General features: G+C 40.1%; 1 protein-coding gene across 1 annotated transcript in view; it reads left to right on the forward strand.

Moving 5' to 3' along the window:
- Window positions 1-18,815, forward strand: part of b4galnt4a (beta-1,4-N-acetyl-galactosaminyl transferase 4a) — a 127,474-nt gene that overhangs the window by 44,172 nt on the left and 64,487 nt on the right. Inside the window, exons 4-5 of the mRNA XM_039615903.1 lie at window positions 10,296-10,394; window positions 18,622-18,717. Of these exons, the coding sequence (XP_039471837.1) occupies window positions 10,296-10,394; window positions 18,622-18,717 (195 nt within the window). The remainder of the gene's footprint in view (window positions 1-10,295; window positions 10,395-18,621; window positions 18,718-18,815) is intronic.

Consider the following 18,815-nt stretch of genomic DNA (forward strand, 5'->3'; position numbering starts at 1 on the left):
AGACTTCTTTTGTTCTTTAAAAAAATATGAAAAATATAATTTGGAGTTCAAACTGCCTTTAATATTTTATGTATTAAGGAGAAAGTTATTTTTCTAGGTCTGCTCCAGAGTCCCGGAAATGTACTGTTTTCTCACCACAGTGGCGACAAAGCTGTGAGTGGTAAAATTCAACTTGCAGCTGAAATGGCTGCACGACGCAGAACACTGCTCAGCTCACATTTAGCCCATAAAAACCATTTCAACTTGTCAAATACAGGTGTAACTAATGGCCCCATTTTATTCAGATGCCGTTAGGTGTTCCAGTGTAGTACGGTGGTTACTGTGAATGTTTACTCGCTGGACTTGTTAACTGGGACACTGGGAAATCAGTTATCACTAGGGAAGCTACAACTTACAAATGTGCTTTTTATAGTTAAAAACAATAAGTTGTTATAACAAAGGTTTTGCATATTTTTGCACTATTGCATTTGTTTTTTGCAATTTAAATAAATTTACTTTGTAATGGTTTGTATTCAGCATTAGCAATCACATTTTCAGCCAGTCAGTTTCTTCTGATTATTTTGTGATGACTGCCACATCTGTTATCCCTTGTCACTATCCTTAATGTATTTAAAGCAGGATAAAATAAAATAAAATAAAATAAAATAAAATATATGTATTATATAATTATAAATGTTGATTATGGGCAAAATCTCCACAATAGCAGTTGAGGTCCTCTGTGTGTGATATCTTAACTTATGATCACAGATAATAAAGAAGTAATAATATGAGTAATGATAAAAAAAAAATAAGAATTGGGAATTCTGACTTATTTGAATAGCCTATTTGAAGTAGTTCCTACAGATATAGGACAAATACTTAAGCAAGACCAAAAGAAAATTAGCTCTTTGCACAGTTTATTGAACAAAAACATTAAATGTCAGATATCTTTTTCTTCTGTGCAAAAAGGGAATTATTTGGTGAATTATTGGCATCAGAAGCTATTTCCCCTTTAGCAGAAATAACTTTGTGTATGCATTTTTCATAATTGTCTACGTGTCTCAGCTGTGTGTATTTAGTTGAAAGGGTTGTGAGTTCTTTAAATCTTTTACCAAAAAATTTTAAACTGAAATTAAGCCTTTGGCAGTTTCCTTGATTAGGCCTTGTTTTATTCTTTTAACCATTCCTTGGTGGATGTACTAATCTGTATTGAAGGGTCCCTCTGTTGATAGCTCTGCTTGTGTTTCATTTTCATCTGGCTTCATGTTATCTTTAAGCAGTCTTTGATGTGATTCAAAACTGATAGCTAGCTGTCAGCTGTTCAGCCCCTGAGACATTTCCACCATCATGTTTCAGGTTTGGTAAGAAGTTATTTTCCTTAAAGCATTTTGGTTTGCACAAATGTCCACTGTTACTGTGGCTAAACAACCGTATCCCCGGTTCAGTCCCATTCCCATAGCACATGACTAGTACACACCTGTGTCACTGGAAAACTATAATTATACTCGGATCTTCTTGTTTGAAACTTTTTTTTTTCTTGTTTGAAGGCTTTTTCTGGGGCGCCTCCCATGCAAGTGAGTTTTTTGCTGTTTCATCTCTCTCATTTCATTTAGACACCTACAGTTACAGGTTACCTGCATGTCTTATGATTAAATTATGAGGTCCTTGAAAACTTTATTTCCACGTCAACTGACCACCTTAGAGATAAAATTGTCTAAATTTTTCAGCAAGTTTCCCCTTTTCTTATATAGTAGCCATGTCTCAGGGATGCTGGAAATGAGAGAGCACTGGCCATTAAAAATATGACAAGACCTTACAATGAGTTCAGAATAGCTCAGGTCCCTTTCATGTCCCCAACTGGCTAATCATTAATCTTCCAGAGCACTTATCTAAGAAGGTTGTCCTTCTTAACACAAAACTGCCTTTTTCCTGTCATGATGCCAGAGAAGTTGGTCCACTGCATCTAGTGGACTAATTTGAACACAAGCAAGGCAGTCATATTAAAGCTAAACCACTTAATAGAATATACTACTTGCAGTTGGATCATTTATTTTGTGTAATTTGGTTATTTTGGTAGACTCTCTGTTTTTTTCGATCGTGGCGTGGCTCAAGAGTTGGGAGTTCGCCTTGTAATGGCAAGGTTGCCGGTTCAAGCCCCGGCTTGGACAGTCTCGGTCGTTGTGTCCTTGGGCAAGACACTTCACCCGTTGCCTACTGGTGTTGGTGGCGCCAGTGTCCGGCAGCCTCGCCTCTGCCAGTGCGCCCCAGGGTGGCTGTGGCTACAACATAGCTTGCCATCACCTGCGTGTGAATGGGTGGATGACTGGATATGTAAAGCGCTTTGGGGTCCTTAGGGACTAGTAAAGCACTATATAAATACAGGCCATTTACCATTTTTCCTGGAGGTCTTACAGAGCTTTAACTCTAAGAGTTAAAGGGCCACATTGTTAAATAGCAAGTAGAAAAGCTGATTTTTGAGGTCATGTGACTGCTAACCATGTGACATCAACTTGTCCGCCATTTTGAATGTGTGACAAAGTTGGATCAACTAAATTTCTTTTTGGCTTTTCATAAGCACACAAAAGTAGTTTTATCAGTGTTTTCTCCCTTTTCTTTATTGCACAGGAAAACTTAATATTTCCTAGATGCTTTGTTCCCTGCTATGGACACTAGCAGATTACCACAGTTGACTGTAGCACCATGGAGTGCTTGCCTGCAAACACTCGGAAGGAGCTCTCTGATCAGTGGTGAAACTGTGAAACTGTGAACTGTGACACAAACAGGAAATGAAGGCTGTTTGTCAAAGTAAAAGTTGAGGCAAAACTTTTACTTCTTCATTTCAGTTTGACTGCCGGTCATTTAGTAGTAACTTTTGCAAGTATTTACAGACACACGGTTGTCTTCATGCAAAATACAGGAGACCACATGTGCAAGCAACCTGAGAACCCTCTTTGCATGGGATTTTACCCAGTGACAGTAAGGAGCTCAGGAACCACTCGCCACACTGGTTGGCTGAGCCACAGCCACCCGTCTGCGAGAAAACTCTATAGCTGTTAAAGTTTTAAGCAGTTTAAAGAGGTTCAGATCACTGGCACCTAATCTGGAACCCTTAATTCCAAATGTAATGAGTTGAGAGTGTAAACAGAGGGCTGTACTTACTGTTTCCATGTGATATTGTGGTTGAGCTTAAAAATGGTCACTTTCAGATTAGAGACTCTGGAACATTCCCTATCCAATTATTAAACTTTTCACAGATGCATCTGTCATTCATAATACACTTGAGCTTTTTGATGCGCTTCCTTTACTAATTAGTTATGTGGTATACATCTGTGTGTTGCGTGGATGAAAAGTCACCCCATTCTGAATTTTCTGTGTGAAGCGGGAGGAGAGAGCATTTTAAAATCTTTATGCTTTGATGTCCATCTAGCAGATGTGCTGAGATTTGGATGCTGTGCATGTGATACGCACATAGTTCACAGCGGAGTTCACATTCTTAAACACACAAACAAACACACATGAACAGGGGAAGCAACGGAGAGAGAAAAGTGCTTTCTTTGTCAGTTCAGGCATTGCATTTTAGATGCTATTCACTCCAGGAAACCAGCCTGTTTCATCATTGCCAAACCACTTCTGTGCCTACCACACTCTACCCCCTGTAAGAAAACCAAATGACACCAGCAGAAATTTAGATTTTCAGATGTAGACATGCACAGATTGTAAGACAAAAAGACAGAATATAAAATGGAACTTAAAGCAAATTCACAAACAGAAGCTACAACAAAGACAGCAGAAGGTCGATCAGAACCGCTTGCACAAACTCTCCGTCTATTTGTTCCGTCTCATCTGGATTTACTGTAACAGGATCCTAATTAGATTACCCACCAAAGTACTGGAAAGGCTTAATATGTCCAAAACCTTGGTAGCAAATCTACACCACCCAACAACTACTGCCACTCTATAAACTTTTCTGTGACATTTGAAACTCTTCTCCTTTGCTATATTTTTTTTTCTCTATCGTTGTTGGAACAGGCAAACGACATCCCACAAAAAGCCTTTTCTTCAGCATTTGTGTCATTATAAGAAAGTGATTCATGTATTTTCAATTTCTTGGCAGAACTGTGCTCTCTCAAAGAAAGAAACCAGGTGCTTTTTGATAAAATACTCTATTTTATGAACAAGTAATGTAGCAACAAGTTCATATTTTGAAAATATAGGAAAATACTATTTATCCACACTTTTGACATTTTTGTCCTTTTTTACCTTTTTTGGTAAAAAACCTGTTTTTACCAGTACTCTCAACATCACTGTAGCCTTATGGCACTGCAAAATTGTTTGTCGGTACATCTGTGTATATCCATCACTGTGTGAGGCCACCTCTGAAGGAGGCTCTGTGTTGATTAGGTCAGACTGAGCCCTGGCAGGTCAGCGATGATTGGCAGTTGACTGTTTGCCTGTTCTGTTTGCCAGCTGCCCCGTGTCACACCCCGTCAGTAGTAATCAGCCTGGACATAAAAGTCAGGTCTAATGTGGCTTTATTTCTCTCTTTCCTCCCAAACGCTCGATGGTAGAAGAGTAATACATTTCATTGCCCGGGCAACAAAATACTGACATGCTGTTCCAACTTACAGTGTGTTTGGCATCAGGCTGGATTCCTGCTCAGATGCTGGCTCTCTCGTTCTACTCTCTGCATTTGTTCTCTATTCCTTTCACGTGATCTCTCCTTTTTCACTAAATAAGACCCCTGTCCTAATCAACTACTATTCACACTGAAATTATAAAGATTTAAGACACTTTGAATTGTCATTTCACAGAGTATTTTCCTAACGCTGTACCAAAAGGTACGTATAACAGTATAAACAGCTATAAATGCATAAGTTATATTGGAAAAACTAATTAAATATATTCATACAATTCTGATGCAGCCACCAAAATTAAATTAAATCAATGTTGACTTACTCAGTTTCTGCTGGCTGTACATTTAGATGCATGAATGCAGACACATGTTTTCAGCACACTAGTAAAAATGAATGCGTGCACACACGACACACATCATCACATGAAAATCTGTGCTCTGTAAATACCAAACAGGTCATCCTCTAACTTTTCTGCCTCAACTGTCTGCAGTTTTTCATCTCCCCATCTGTCCATCTCCTCTCTTGCCTCCCTTTCTCTCCTCCTTCTTCTCCTTTTGTGTCTTATTGTCTCCCTGCTGTACTCATCTCTGCACCATTAATCTTCCAGCCAATGAATTGGAGCTCCTGACTCTATCGCTCTTATTATCGACTGCAGCCGTCCCTTATTTATGTTCCATTTTTCTCCTTCTCCCCCTCACTCAGCCTTGCTACTGTTGTTCCATTGACCAGCATGTAATTTCTTACATGAATAATGCAAGCAGTGAGACAAAAATAGTTGCACTCCTTCGTTCTCTTGGTTGGGATTTGTTCTGCAATCATTTAACTGAATGCATTTGGTTGAGCTGATTTCTATTCAGCAGTGCCAGCTACTTTGTTAAAAGAAATAGGGATTTGGTTGTAAGGGTATTGGGACTCCAAAAGCTGTATTCTTTCTGAAATAGACTAGAACAGCTGATTGTGAGATCAGGGTGCAGATTTATTCAACCTCTCAGCACACTCGAGTACTGATCCAGGATCACCGAGGTGGTTCCCAGGACAATTCTATTCATTAGCCAACACTCAGAGCAGCCACGCCAGCATACGACAGTTTGCAGGCAAAAATTAAATTTCAGTTTCCAGCAGCGCTGATGTGCTAGTGATAGACACACTTTTTATAAAAATGGCCAGCGTTGTTCAGGCAGCTTTCACAGTTTAAGATTAACTCTTTGATGCGCATGAATTATATAACTTAAACATGCTTTAGTGGCATTATTTCCTCAATATACTTTCTATAGGGAGAAAGATATAATTATGTCCCTGACTATTTTTATTTACAGCTAAATTGCATTGCAATTACAACAATAAATGCAATGTTCTCTGCTGATATATTGTCATGAGAAGCAATGACCACCCACGAGAAATTCACCTTTGTGTGTGGACCAGACACACAAAGGTGACAGACTTACCCTTCACATCTCATTTGCTGTACTTGTGCCTGTATAGAATATTACAGAATATAGTGTAATGCACAGCGCAAATGAGGAAAAATGTATAAACTCAGTCGCTAGCTCATAAGCTTTTTTATACCAGCTGCTGCTGAAAAACCCTGTGTTGCCATAGTGAGCGTGTTGGTGGTTAGTGAAGCGCAAGGTATGGGCCCTTTCAAATAATGACCTTGTTGTGCTCGTTGAAAAATGTCCAAGGACTTGCATAAACATGTTTTTGGATCCCTACAAGACTCTTGTGGTGATAATTCAGTAATTTTCTCTAATACATATCTCTGTTAAGCTGGCATAATTGCCCTTTAAGGCATAAAGAAGCGGAAAAAGTGAGCCACATAATAATGTTTTTATCTGACTCATCTCCCTCAGCCGTCAAGCGGAGCATTTCGAAAATCACAGGTTTTCTTATTGTTCCCTGTGCTGCTTTCTTTGTTTATCATAGACCCAGTTTTCCTTTTTTTTTCTTCATAATGATGTAAAGTACTAAAAAGCAACAAAATGACAAGAATAAGATTAAAATCAAGCCAACCCGTGGCGCTTCATTTCCTTTTTTTTAAGTTAGATTATCATTTGGATGTTGAAGTTAGCCTTGGGTAAGGATAAGAAAATGTGCTGTGCTTTTTTTACTTTGTTACTACTGCAGTGAGGAAAGTCTAGCTGTAGGCCTGAGAACTTGCCTTTGTGCCTGTTCATTTAAATTAAGCTAGCACAGTTTTGTTATTATTTTTTCAATAAAATAAATTGATGTTATTTTTTCCCCTCTTACTGTTTAACTGTGCTAGAAAGAAACTGTAAATTTATGGATCCCAGTGTGTCCTGAAAGTTGCGAACTGAAAATCCATCTCTTCAGCTGTAGTCACATCACATACAGATCACCAGTGCTGGTGAGTGTGTAATGCTGCACAGAGCTATCTGCTACTGCTCAGGAACGAAGCAGACAGTGGTCTGTTTGGTCTGTTCAGTAAAGACAGATGGGAAAGGGATTCTGGCAGTCTACATTCACTTCAGACATTGGCTGTGCCGGAGGGATTTCTGAGGACTAGACTTCCTAAACATACCGTGCACTGTTATCAAACTTCTCCCAGTTGTTCCTGTTCCTCTTTATTTTGCCACTGATAATATTTTACCTCTTTTGTGTTTATTACCTTTCATTTGTCCCGTGTTATCTTTCTTATTCCTTCTCTTTTTCTCTTTTTCTTACTTTTCTGTTATTCCCCATAAATATTTTTTGTCATTATTATAAATGATGAATAATTTGTGATTAGTCACTAGTCATATCCCAGTGTCTTTGCATCTATTTCCATATTTTAATTAGATCAATCAGTTACCAGGAACCACTGCTGATTCACTGGAACTACAACATGCAAAATCGGAAGAATTATTACTATTATGTTAGGGCTAATTAACATACTGTATACCTGTGGGGCAGTTAATATGAATAAAGAAGTTAATTTAATGCAATTAGTCCACTGTGGTTATCAAGTCTCACATGGATGGAAATTAGGATTTGTGGACTTGTGGAATCTGTCTTAGTTGGCTGGTAATAGTGAAGGATGGTGGAGGGGAAAAAAAAAAGATTTGTGAGATGAGCCCCACTTCCCTGCCCCTCTTTCCCGTTCTCTGCGATACCGATTTTTGCAGATGCTGGTGCTTGTTTGTGTTTAGCAAAGCAGATTAATTAAGCTCATTGGTATTCCAGGACACTGTTCCCAGCTGTTTTCCAAGCCTAGGATCAGCAAGGTCATCCATTTGAATTTCACTCTCTGAACATGTGGAGTCTGGAAGGAAACAGCTGGGAGGCAAGCACCCACAAAAGCGAGGGTTTTGACAGTCGAGATGGATGGATTTCAGTGATAAAATCTCTCTGATCGGTTCTATCACTCAACTCCTTATGTCCCTGATTCATTCCTCCCACAGCAGATCTGTGTGCGCTGTGTAATAGATCATTTGTTATTCCATTTGAGTGAAAGTCAAAAAGGTAAATAGCGTTGTAAACATATGATAAATAGGCAGTCTCATCAGTGTGATTGATATTTCCTGTTTTGCCTTGATGCAACTTCTAATATATAATGTCATCTGACAGGCCCCAGTTAGTATCAACATTAATTATCAGTAAAACATGATAACATGGTTCTGGGCCCTGTGCCAGCGAACAATGAGATTTGTAAGTCTGAAATAATGAGTCCTGCAAAACGTTGCAAGTATTTGTGCACTGTAAGTAATAGCAACAACTTGTCAAAGTGGAAAGTCAATACACACTATAGTGGAAAAAAGGAGATACAGCTGATGAAGAATGTAGTGCAGCCTCGGGTCAATGAGTTAACTGTACCTTTTAGTATTGCATCGATAAGCAGACTTTGAGTTAGATCACGCTGAGGCAGCAGTTTACTGAGTTGTGTCCCTGTGAATTACTGTCCACAGTCAAGAAGTAAAGTCTGTTCTTTCAAGTTATTTCTAAAACATTGCCTCTTTAAATTACAATCAGTAACCACGCACTACAAAATCTCTAATGTGCTGTACACGAATGGTCTTTAATCATCATTCAAACAGCACTCCCACGTGTAAACAGTTAAAGCTGACTTGTCAGGAACAAGAGACTCTTGGTTTGCTTATAATAAGCAATGTCACCGAGACAGCCCAAGGTCTAAACTTTACAATAAGACATTTGGCTACCGAGATTTGCAGCTTTTATGCTGAGATAAACAACACCTCAAACATAAAGAAGGATGAGTGGATCGCAATAATAATCATAATGAATGCTTAGTAATATTAGAAAGAAAACTGGTCAAAGTATGGAGCTTTGTGGAAATTAATATTTAGAGATGTGCCTCTTTAAAAAGTCTAACTGTGGATTCATTAAAGACTGAGCAAGGGGCTTTTAATTAGCGAGGTTTTCAGTTATTGGTTCATAACTAAAGTTCTACTAATACAACTTTATCTGCTGTTGAAGGCTGTAAAACAGCAAAAATATTTGTGATTCAGCATCATGTAAGCTTTCCAGCAAATGTGTCAAAAAAATAATTTTGCTTCAGGCACTGGGATTTAGTTTGCTAGTGTTCAGACAGCTCTTGATTCATCAGACTGACCGCTGAGTCCTTTCTCATACTTTTTTTGTTCTTCTGTTGTTTTTGATTTATATGAGACACCAGCTGATGCAATATAAATGTTTTGTCCTTAGTTGAGTTGATCTATATATATGTGTGTGTGTGTTTGTGCACGCCATGCACAAACGCAACAAAACTAGTCTGTTTGTGAGTCTTTTGGTACCCACAAACATCAGGTACTTTACGCTCCTCTGGTGACAGACAGGAGGGGAGCCTGTTGTCACATTTCTTCATCATTATTTTCCCTGCCCTCCTTCATCTCTCTCCCTTGGAAGTTAAAAAAGTAATCAAAGGCTTGGCATCTGACAGCTCTGGCTCTTTGCTTCCTCCACTCTAAAAAAATATTCTTTTTTTTTTTCGCCTCCCCTGAATCTTTTGCAAACACTAGCGCCTTCTCCACAAAAGCCCCTCATTTCAGGGGTGCTGAAAACCTCTCCAGCTTTTCTCAGTGGAGGTGTGCCTCTTTTGACATCTCTGCTAAATGGAGGATGCTTTGCCACTCATTTAACAGCTCTGTGACTTTGTTCCTCCTCTGGGAGGCACACAGCCTTTTATCTCCTCATAGCTGGCTGAGAACTTGCTCTCCTCTCTGCTCTGTCCCACCCGTCACAGCGCAGCATTAGCATGTACATGCCTCTTAGCAGACCACAGAGAAAGAGTCCTGCAGTGCTCTGGCTGGAGCATGAGGCTTAGTCCCCTGGAGGAAAGATCTTGGCCGCAGGGTGAATAACTGGAGTATGTTGGACATTAGGGCTTTGGCAATTCAAAATGCTGGATTAGGAGTGAATAGTACGGAGGAATTTACACAAGGTTTTAACAGTAGGGAAATAAAGTTGTTTGCTTGGCCTGTTACTTCACAATGTACAGTAAGTGTTTTCATTTCATATATCAGTCACTATATGCAGGATCTGGAGAGTCCGATTACCTCAGTTATCGATGGATGGATGAATGGGTGAATGGATTTGTGCTTTCATGAATGTATGGCCTTAGTCTAACCGCTGAGATCCATGACTGTCATTAGTCGACTCCTTTTATCAGCGTTGGTTTATGGTAACTGATTTTCAAAAGTGCTGTTTTTTCTTTTGTATTTTTTCAAGGATGACGAGCCAATGACAGCAGGGGCTGACGGCAGAGATCACACCCGTATTCGGAAGTTCCTCAGCCAGCACACCAAGAAATTACCCTGGAAACCAGAGGTAGTACAAATAATTTTCCCTCATTTTCATTTGGTGTGATTTCTCACTTTGCACATATCACTCATTCATCTTCCATTTAAAGCCTTTCTTGCATCTTGCAGACAGGGCTATTGTGATCCCTTGGTTGTTTTGCTGTTTGTGTAATTAATCCACTCAATTTGGCAAGGCCACTTAGTGTGGATGTCGTCTCCTCATTTTCTATCAGTTGTCCTTTCAACTGCAGTTGGTATTTGAGGTCAGGCAGAGATCCAGGCAATTTCTGGTGGCATTATTGAAACATCAAACTGCAATTTATCATTATTAGGATAAATTATTGTGTCAGGATGAAAATATTTGATCCAAAATAATGATTACATTTCAAGCCATGCATGACTGAAGTGATGTGATTTTGCTGTCTTTTGTGTGTAGTTGACACACCTGCTGTAACAACAGGAGCAGCAGACAGGCGTATTAAGCAGTGGATTATTGATAGAGAAAGCAGCTGTAGAAGAGTAATCTGTTCAGCAGGGTTTAATTATAGGTTTGTGCATGTATGTATGTGTGTCTGTAGCCTGGGACATGTGATGAATTAGTAATTTTCCAATGGGGTAAAGTTTAACTACAAAGTCTTTGCTTAAAACCAGCATGATCTTCCAGCACACAGTGGACAGTTCACATAGGTTCTCTGCTTTTTACTCTGATTTCTTGCTGCTTCCATAAAGCTTTATGCATGTAATCTTTTGTCCAAGGCAAGATTAGAGGAGTGCTGAGCGCAGTATGGGCCTAATATTGTTATAGTAACTGCATTATTTCAGCAGACTCTTGTGAGCTGGTCTCAGGTTAGCTTCTCTTTGCCGTCATGACTTCTCTCAGCAACAAAACAGCCAAACACTCTCATTTGGCTTTTAAAGCAGTCATATGCGGATGATGTCTGCTTTTCTGATTTAATATGCCCTGCAAACATCTGTTGTCTAAATAGCGAGGGGCTGCATCTAAATGTGGTGATGGTTTTGGCATAATTTAAAGCGGTGCTACTTAGAAAATGAGGAGTCACATTGATATGAAACAGCCAAGCTAGGATCACAGCCAAGTAGGCAGTCTGATACTGGACCATGTAGACTAATTGCACAAATCTAAATAGATTTCAAGGGTTGATCATAGCAAGGAGCTTTATTATGTTTTTTTTTCTCCTGTGCCTTGTGTTTTATCATTTTGCAGATCACAGGATATGTTTTTGCACTCAGAAACATGTAAGTGATTTCATTGACCAAACATATTTTCTTATTCATGGTGTGGAATGAAAAAGCAAAGCAGCCGCAGAAGGAAAATAAATTTTGCAACATCCACACCCACAACATCTTACATTAGGCATGACTAGCGTCACAGCTCCCTTTTAAACGTCGACATGGCATTTCTTTGACTGATTTCCAGCCTACTCTTAAAGCACCCTGTCATTTAGTATCGGTGAGTTTTCTGGAAATCCTGCATAATTCTATCAAATATTTCAAGAATTTCTTGGAAGTTCAACACTCAAAAATCCTTTCTTATCTCTGCTATGTCAGGCCTAAGCCAAGTTTGTCAGAAACCATGCAGCGCAGCAGCTCTTCCTCCGCTCTCCTCACTAGCTTTCTGTCCTAATTACCAGCATTAACTTGTTTTCTTGGTGCACAGCCAAAATGGTAGAGGTCTGTGGGGCCACTGAGCTGGCACTGTCAAAGGCGTAGACTCATACTGGCAGAGGTAGAGTGGTGCCATATGCCTGCCGTCACAGACTGGCAGAGGTCACATGGACATTCAGAAGCAGTCCTAAGCCACATGCACATAAATTCAGTTGCAAAATGGGGAAAAAAAACAACCTAGACAGAAAAAGAGGCACTTTAATCACTTTTAATACATTTAAATTGTGTGGCTTGCAACAGGTAAACACTGGTGACTTGATGAGGGTCTTTGGCCAAGAGTGCTTGCTCATTCAAAGGTGACATCAGCACTTTAAACGCACTGACATGGGACAGATAAGAAAGCAAATTGCCCCACTTTTTAGCAGTCAAGCACTAGCCAGGCAAGAATGGATAAACAGTCATTTGCAGCAAAGCTGACATGTATCTAGGGAGAATTTGAGCTTCTTAAACAATTTTATTTAGTCACATGCAGAAAGAAAGTGATGGTAAGAAGGATTAGTAGTCTGCTAAGTCATTGTAGACGTTGATATCAGAGGAACTTTCATGTTTTTTTACATGTCACTGATATTTTAAAAGCCACAGGGAGCAGAGATTTAACTTAGTCATATCGTAATTCCCAGATATATTATGTTTAAAGTATTAAGCCTGGTTTCAATTCTAGTGCACTGAGCAGGACAGGTGGAGGATGACAGTCTCCAAGTTGACTGACTGACTAAAGTGTCTGGTCTTTTGGCTCTTGGTGGAGCTGAAAGTATCTTTATGTCTGTACTTTTGGTGAAACAGATTTTGACAGCCTATTATTTACCACTCGAGGGAAGTGAGGAAGATATTGTGGCACAACACAGACACATGATTCATATGGAAGCAGTCATCACAGCTGTCTCTTCGCACAGAAACACATGGAGTGACAAGACTGCAGGACAAATCAGATCTTTGTCTGCTCTCCGATCCCCTCCTCATACCTCAGTAATATGAGGTGAAGATGCAGGAGAAGACATCTGATATTTGTCTCCCTCTCACTATTGATTTTGTCTGTTTTTTTTCTTCTGTCTATTCAAAATGCCGACTGGTGAATAACTGTGATTTCTCTTATCTGCCATTTACGTGTAAGCGTTTGAGATAAGAAAAAATGCTGCTCGTTCCTCGTACCCTGTCTTATGTTCCTCAGTTTGACGTATCTACTGCAGCCTATCCATCCCCCTCATGTTACATCTTTGGCATTACTGAAGATATGTAATTGTAGGACAGATGGCAGATTATACAAACCCTCATTACAGTAGTTGATGAGGCTGGGATCTAGATCATATAAACCGTGTCTTCCATTTTTTGCTGCTCTCACTGTGTGAAATGAGTTCTCATTATCTGTGTCCATATAGTGCTTCTTCCCCTCACTGTACCTTCCTTCTTATCCCACTTACTTTTCTTTCCTAAATTACTAATGGAAAGAGGAAGGTGAGACAGGAGGGGGAGAGACTAAATGTTTCCTATAAATATAAGTTTATATCATAGAATTATAGTACACGTTCAATTATTCCCTATTTATTCAACACTTACAAATAGTACAGTGTTATGATGTATCAACACTGAGTTTTAATGCCTGCTGTCCTGCATGTCCCATGTGAGCAAGCAAAGTGGCGTTGTATATACCCCAATCTGCTCTGGATAGGAACATCATGTCTCACTTTTCTTACCCAATAGGGATTAATAGTGTCAGTTGGTGTGAAAGCTCGTCAGTGGGTACATTGAGCAGCCATTTGTCAGTGCCTTGCTGCCAGTGGGAAGCGCAGAAGGCTGCACCAGATTTTGAGAAAGGGAGAGCCTTGCGGAGAAGAGAGATGGAAAAACGAGAAAGTTTTATTTGTTTGCTGGGTTGATGGTTCAGCCAGATGGATGAGAGAGAGGAGATATGGTGAAAGACACGCTCGCAGAATGTATGTAGTTTTCTGGGGGAAATGTGTGGTGTGATAAGAGTAGTGTACGATACAGTATTTGATGCTTTAGATTAAATGCCCTTCCTAATCGGGTAGCTCCCTTTTCTTGTCCTTTTTCTTGTTCTTTTGCTTCGCTCCTCATGTTTGACAGATGCCATAAATTACTTCTCTTGGAGAAGCATTTCCAACAAATGCAGGTCATATATGGATGGTTGGAATCTCTTTTAGGGCTTGGCCACTCTAGATTATTGTTATTATTATTTGTTTGAACCACTCTGTAATACATTTACTTTAATGTTTAAAAGGGTCATTTGCTTGCTCCATCTCCTACTTAGTTTTAGCTGCCCCACTGTAAGACCCTTCGATAAACCCGATGACGGCAAGCTGTCTAGGCCCAAAGGCACCAGCACACAAACTCTTTCTACACATCTCCATTCTCATGAGCAAAACGTTACCAGCTGTAGTGATTTCTCTGAGCCTTTAGCTGTTACTCTGGGATTTTTCTTCGCCTCATTGAGTATTCTACATTGTGCCTTTGGTACCATCTTAGCTGGGTGCCCACTTAAGGAGAGTAATAACAGAACAAAATTGTCTCCTTTTAATTGTCCACAATTTCTAGACAATCATCAGTGTGAAGTGATTAAATATCTTAAGTCTCTGATTACTTTGTAACGCTTTCCAGCTTAATGCAGTTCTCTAACATAAGTGTTTTTGCAAAGCGCTCTTTATCATCAGCAGATACTTTTGTAAGTAAGCTGAAGTAGCTCTGTGCCACACATCTATATCTGAATGATGTATTCATTTTGGACAATTAAAGTAGATTTTGTTTGTTCATAGTTGGAATTTGATGAGGAGAAAAGAAGTTGAATATAATTGCAGATCATTGCAAAAGAGGTAATGTTGTTTTGTTTTTGTTTTGGGTTTTTTTTTGTCACATATGGTGGGCCAGGTGTTTGAACAATATCTGGAATAGTTTGAGATTTAGCAGGGTGTGGATGAACAGGGAAGAAGAAATGAATTCGAACAAGAGAAACTAATGGGCAAGATTATACCTACATTTACAAAGGAGGATGACTGGGCGCAGGTTGCGTTTAAACACAACTGACTGTTAAAACTTTAAGAATTAAGGAAGTATGCTTTCAGTGTATTACTGCTGTTTATATGCTATATGTTTTACCATATTCTTCATATAAAGTAGACGGTTGAAATATGTACGCTATATCAGTTCATTGGTGCAACATGATAGTAGAAGAGAGTGGATTTGTAGGTTGTACATATTTACATGTTGCTTTCTATGTCAACATGTTGCACATGTTGTATTTATGGTGAACTTTCAGTCACACGTAATAGGATAAAAGTAGGGAAATTTATCTTCAAATGAACCAAACACAGCTGTGTCTTGAGAGCAGCGAATAAACCCAAGTTGCTAATAATAGTTATTTTTTTTCTAAGAATATGAATATATTTTCTAGTGTACACAGCAAGAAAGTCCTGAGTTCAATTCCACCATCAGGCCAGGGTCCTTCTGTGTGGAGTTTGCATGTTCTCCCCGTGTTTGCGTGGGTTCTCCCCGGGTACTCCGGCTTCCTCCCACAGTCCAAAGACATGCAGTTAGTGAGGATAGGTTAATTGGGAACTCTAAATTGCCCATAGGTGTGAATGCGTGAGTGAATGTGAGCACGAATGGTTGTCTCTGTCTATGTGTTAGCCCTGCAACCTGTCCAGGGTGTACCCCACCTCTCGCCCTAAGACAGCTGGGATAGGCTCCAGCCCCCCCGCGACCCTGAAAAAGGATGAGCGGGAGTGGATGGATGGATGGATAGTGCATTTAGCAATTTAAGCAGAATCCATGCCTACTACTAAATATCCATCCATTTTCTTCCTCTTATCCGGGGCCGGGTCACGGGGGCAGCAGCCCAAGCCCAGACCTCCCTCTCCGTAGCCACCTCCTCCAGCTTATCCAGGGGAACACCAAGGCGTTCCCAGGCCAGCCGAGAGATATAATCTCTCCAGTGTGTCATGGGTCTGCCCCGGGGCCTCCTCCCGGTGGGACATGCCCGGAAAACCCAACTTCATATACTAAATATATGAAGTCTACAAGTCCCAACAAGTAGCCTAGCACATAGCCACTTTAGACTTACTTCTGATAAAATACAGATGCAGAAGAATGATTGTGATGGACAGAGGTAATTTAATATTTAGTTAGTTCAAGTAGAAGAAACGGTGCTTCCTAATAGTGCCCATGCCTGTTTACTTAATTGCTAAAAGTGTGATTTTGGATTAAACAATAACAGCTGCATAAATGGAAGTAAAACAACAAAGTAAGAAAGACAGCAGTAGTCATTCTGTCTCTTCTTTAGCCAGTTACTGAATATAAATGTTAGCTATAAAAGAAAGCTAGCTGTCATCTGAAATGACACAATCTCTACATTCCTATATCATACCCATCGTGTAGAAAAACAAAACAAGAAAAACACAGACAGGCAGTATCACTGTCAATACACCAACAAATAATGTGAGTATGATTTTATCGCTCGCTGCAGAACAAGGAATGAGAAGAGAGGCAAAAAGAAGATGGAGTGAGACAGTGTGGTGGAGTGACAGCCAACAGCTGAGCTCAGGGAAACTAAAGAATGAGAGTCGAGACACTGACAGCATTTGGCAGAACAAAGACAGAGATAGAAGGATGGAGAGGCAGAAATGGAGAGGTCAGAGGGAAGAAGAAACAACTTTAGGGATAGTGGGACTGAAGCCTGAGAGGGGGGGGCTGAAGCAACACTCAGAGAAAAATGATTGAGTTTAAGTTGGAGCAGTTGGAGAACAGACAACTTCCCTTTTCCCTGACTCCGTATCCAGCATCATGTTAAGGCCAGAGCACAGACAGAGCTCTTACGTCCCTGTCACCCACAAAACAGAGGCAGTTATACACAAGTGACCCCCAAAAAAAAAAAAGCCCTTTACAGCCCAAAAACACAGGGATAGCCTTTACTTTAATTACAGACTTTTAAAGCTGTCCGCTTATTGCTATTTGACAAGGAGGGGAGCAGGTCAGCTCGAAAAAGGTTTGCTTTTAAAACCCACAGGAAATCTATTAAAAGCTTTATATAAGGCATATTTACACAGGGACTAGTCCCCATCTGCTAAATCCTTCTAACCTCACTGTGCCTCCCCTTTTTTTTAAACATCAGGCAGTCTCATCCATTTTCTTCATTCATTTCTTTTTTCAGATTTAAATCTGTCAGCCTTTCAACTGTCTCTTTCTCTTTTAATTTTAAAAGGAACATTTACCAAAAAAAATAAATAAATATGTGAGCTTAAATCAGGCGTCCCACTGTTTGGGAATGACATGTTTTCAAAACAAAGTTATCCCATGGTTAATTCATGAACTGTAATTGCCATGTTGCTGTCAGTGTCCCGGACATTTAGTTGACCATGCAGAGTGTGGAGAGAAACGAGGACCACGCAGGTCATGCCATCTGTTCGAATGCCTGTGTCATACTGAAGGAGCACAACACCCTCCATCAACATGTTTCTCCTTTAGAGTAGCAGTCAGAGAGACATTTGCTCATGAAACCTTCCATATCCCATTCCTCTAATCTCTCTAATGAGAGGATTGTGTTTTATTTACATGAGGTCACTGCCACTCCTCTGGTTTCTTCATTTGACAGCTCACTTCTTGTTGACTACACAGCTAGCACCTACTCTACGCACAAAAAGGTTACCTTTAACTAATGAAATGGGGCCAAAGTATTGAAGCAATCTTTCCCTTTGATCCAACCGGGGGAACCTCGCTGTGCCGTTTTTCATAGTCAATTGGAGAGAGTGAGCTTACTGCTCAAGTACTCTGTGATGTTGTAAATATCTGTGGCAGCATTACAGTGGCAACCTGCTGAGACTGCTGTCACACATTAAAAGGATACCATATGTGTGTACAGTATGTGGTATAGTATATTGGTACAGTTCGAGATCATCAAGTATAAACATTTTTTTCCACTGTGCTCCTAGAGCTTGACATTAAGCTGAGTTGAGGTTATGTGCTAATGTGCAACAGCGCATCAGAGTGTGTAGTGAAGATATTAAGACTTACAGTCTTCATTGTTTCACTCTGTAGAGTTTTTCTCTCATTTTAAACATTGCGTGACCCAAAGCACATAATTTCCATAGCACTGTAAGTTTGACACACAAATCTATGGAGAGTCATCCCCACTCCAATATGAACAGATTTGTGTGTGTGTGCGCACGAGAGAGGAGACTGTGCCCCAAAGCAGACTGGTTTCACCATCTGTCCTTGCTGTGTCCTGTGATTTCCCTGTGTAATTCAGACAAATGTCATACTATGGGCAGGGGATGAGCTTTGACAAACTGCTCCAGACATTCTCAGTTCACACTCCCCCGATACTCCTGTTGAGTTCTTCTGTTATTCAGAACATTTCTAACCTCACTCTGCAGTCGCATGTTTCAAAGAGATTTGATTTTTCCTGCAACATGGAGGAAATTGCACATATTCCAGCACGTTCTAGGCAGGATGGCAGCTCTGAAGCACTGAAGCGTATCTCCTGTTTAACAGCACGTATGATTCCGCTGTTAGTGTGTGCATTGACCTGTGTCCTCTGTGCGTGTGTGATTGTGTGTTGACAGTATAAGGGCCAGGCTAACCTTCACGTGTTTGAGGACTGGTGCGGCTCCTCTATAGCCCAGCTGAGAAAGAACTTGCACTTCCCTCTCTATCCTCATGTAAGTACAGCAGTGAGTATTTTCAAGCATTAACACTAAAGGCACATCATATCGACTGGTTGTGCATGCCTGTCAGTCTCCCTGCTCGCACAAGTCAC

Source organism: Oreochromis aureus, linkage group 7 (genome assembly GCF_013358895.1).
Source record: "Oreochromis aureus strain Israel breed Guangdong linkage group 7, ZZ_aureus, whole genome shotgun sequence".
In the NCBI taxonomy this organism is placed as follows: domain Eukaryota; kingdom Metazoa; phylum Chordata; class Actinopteri; order Cichliformes; family Cichlidae; genus Oreochromis; species Oreochromis aureus.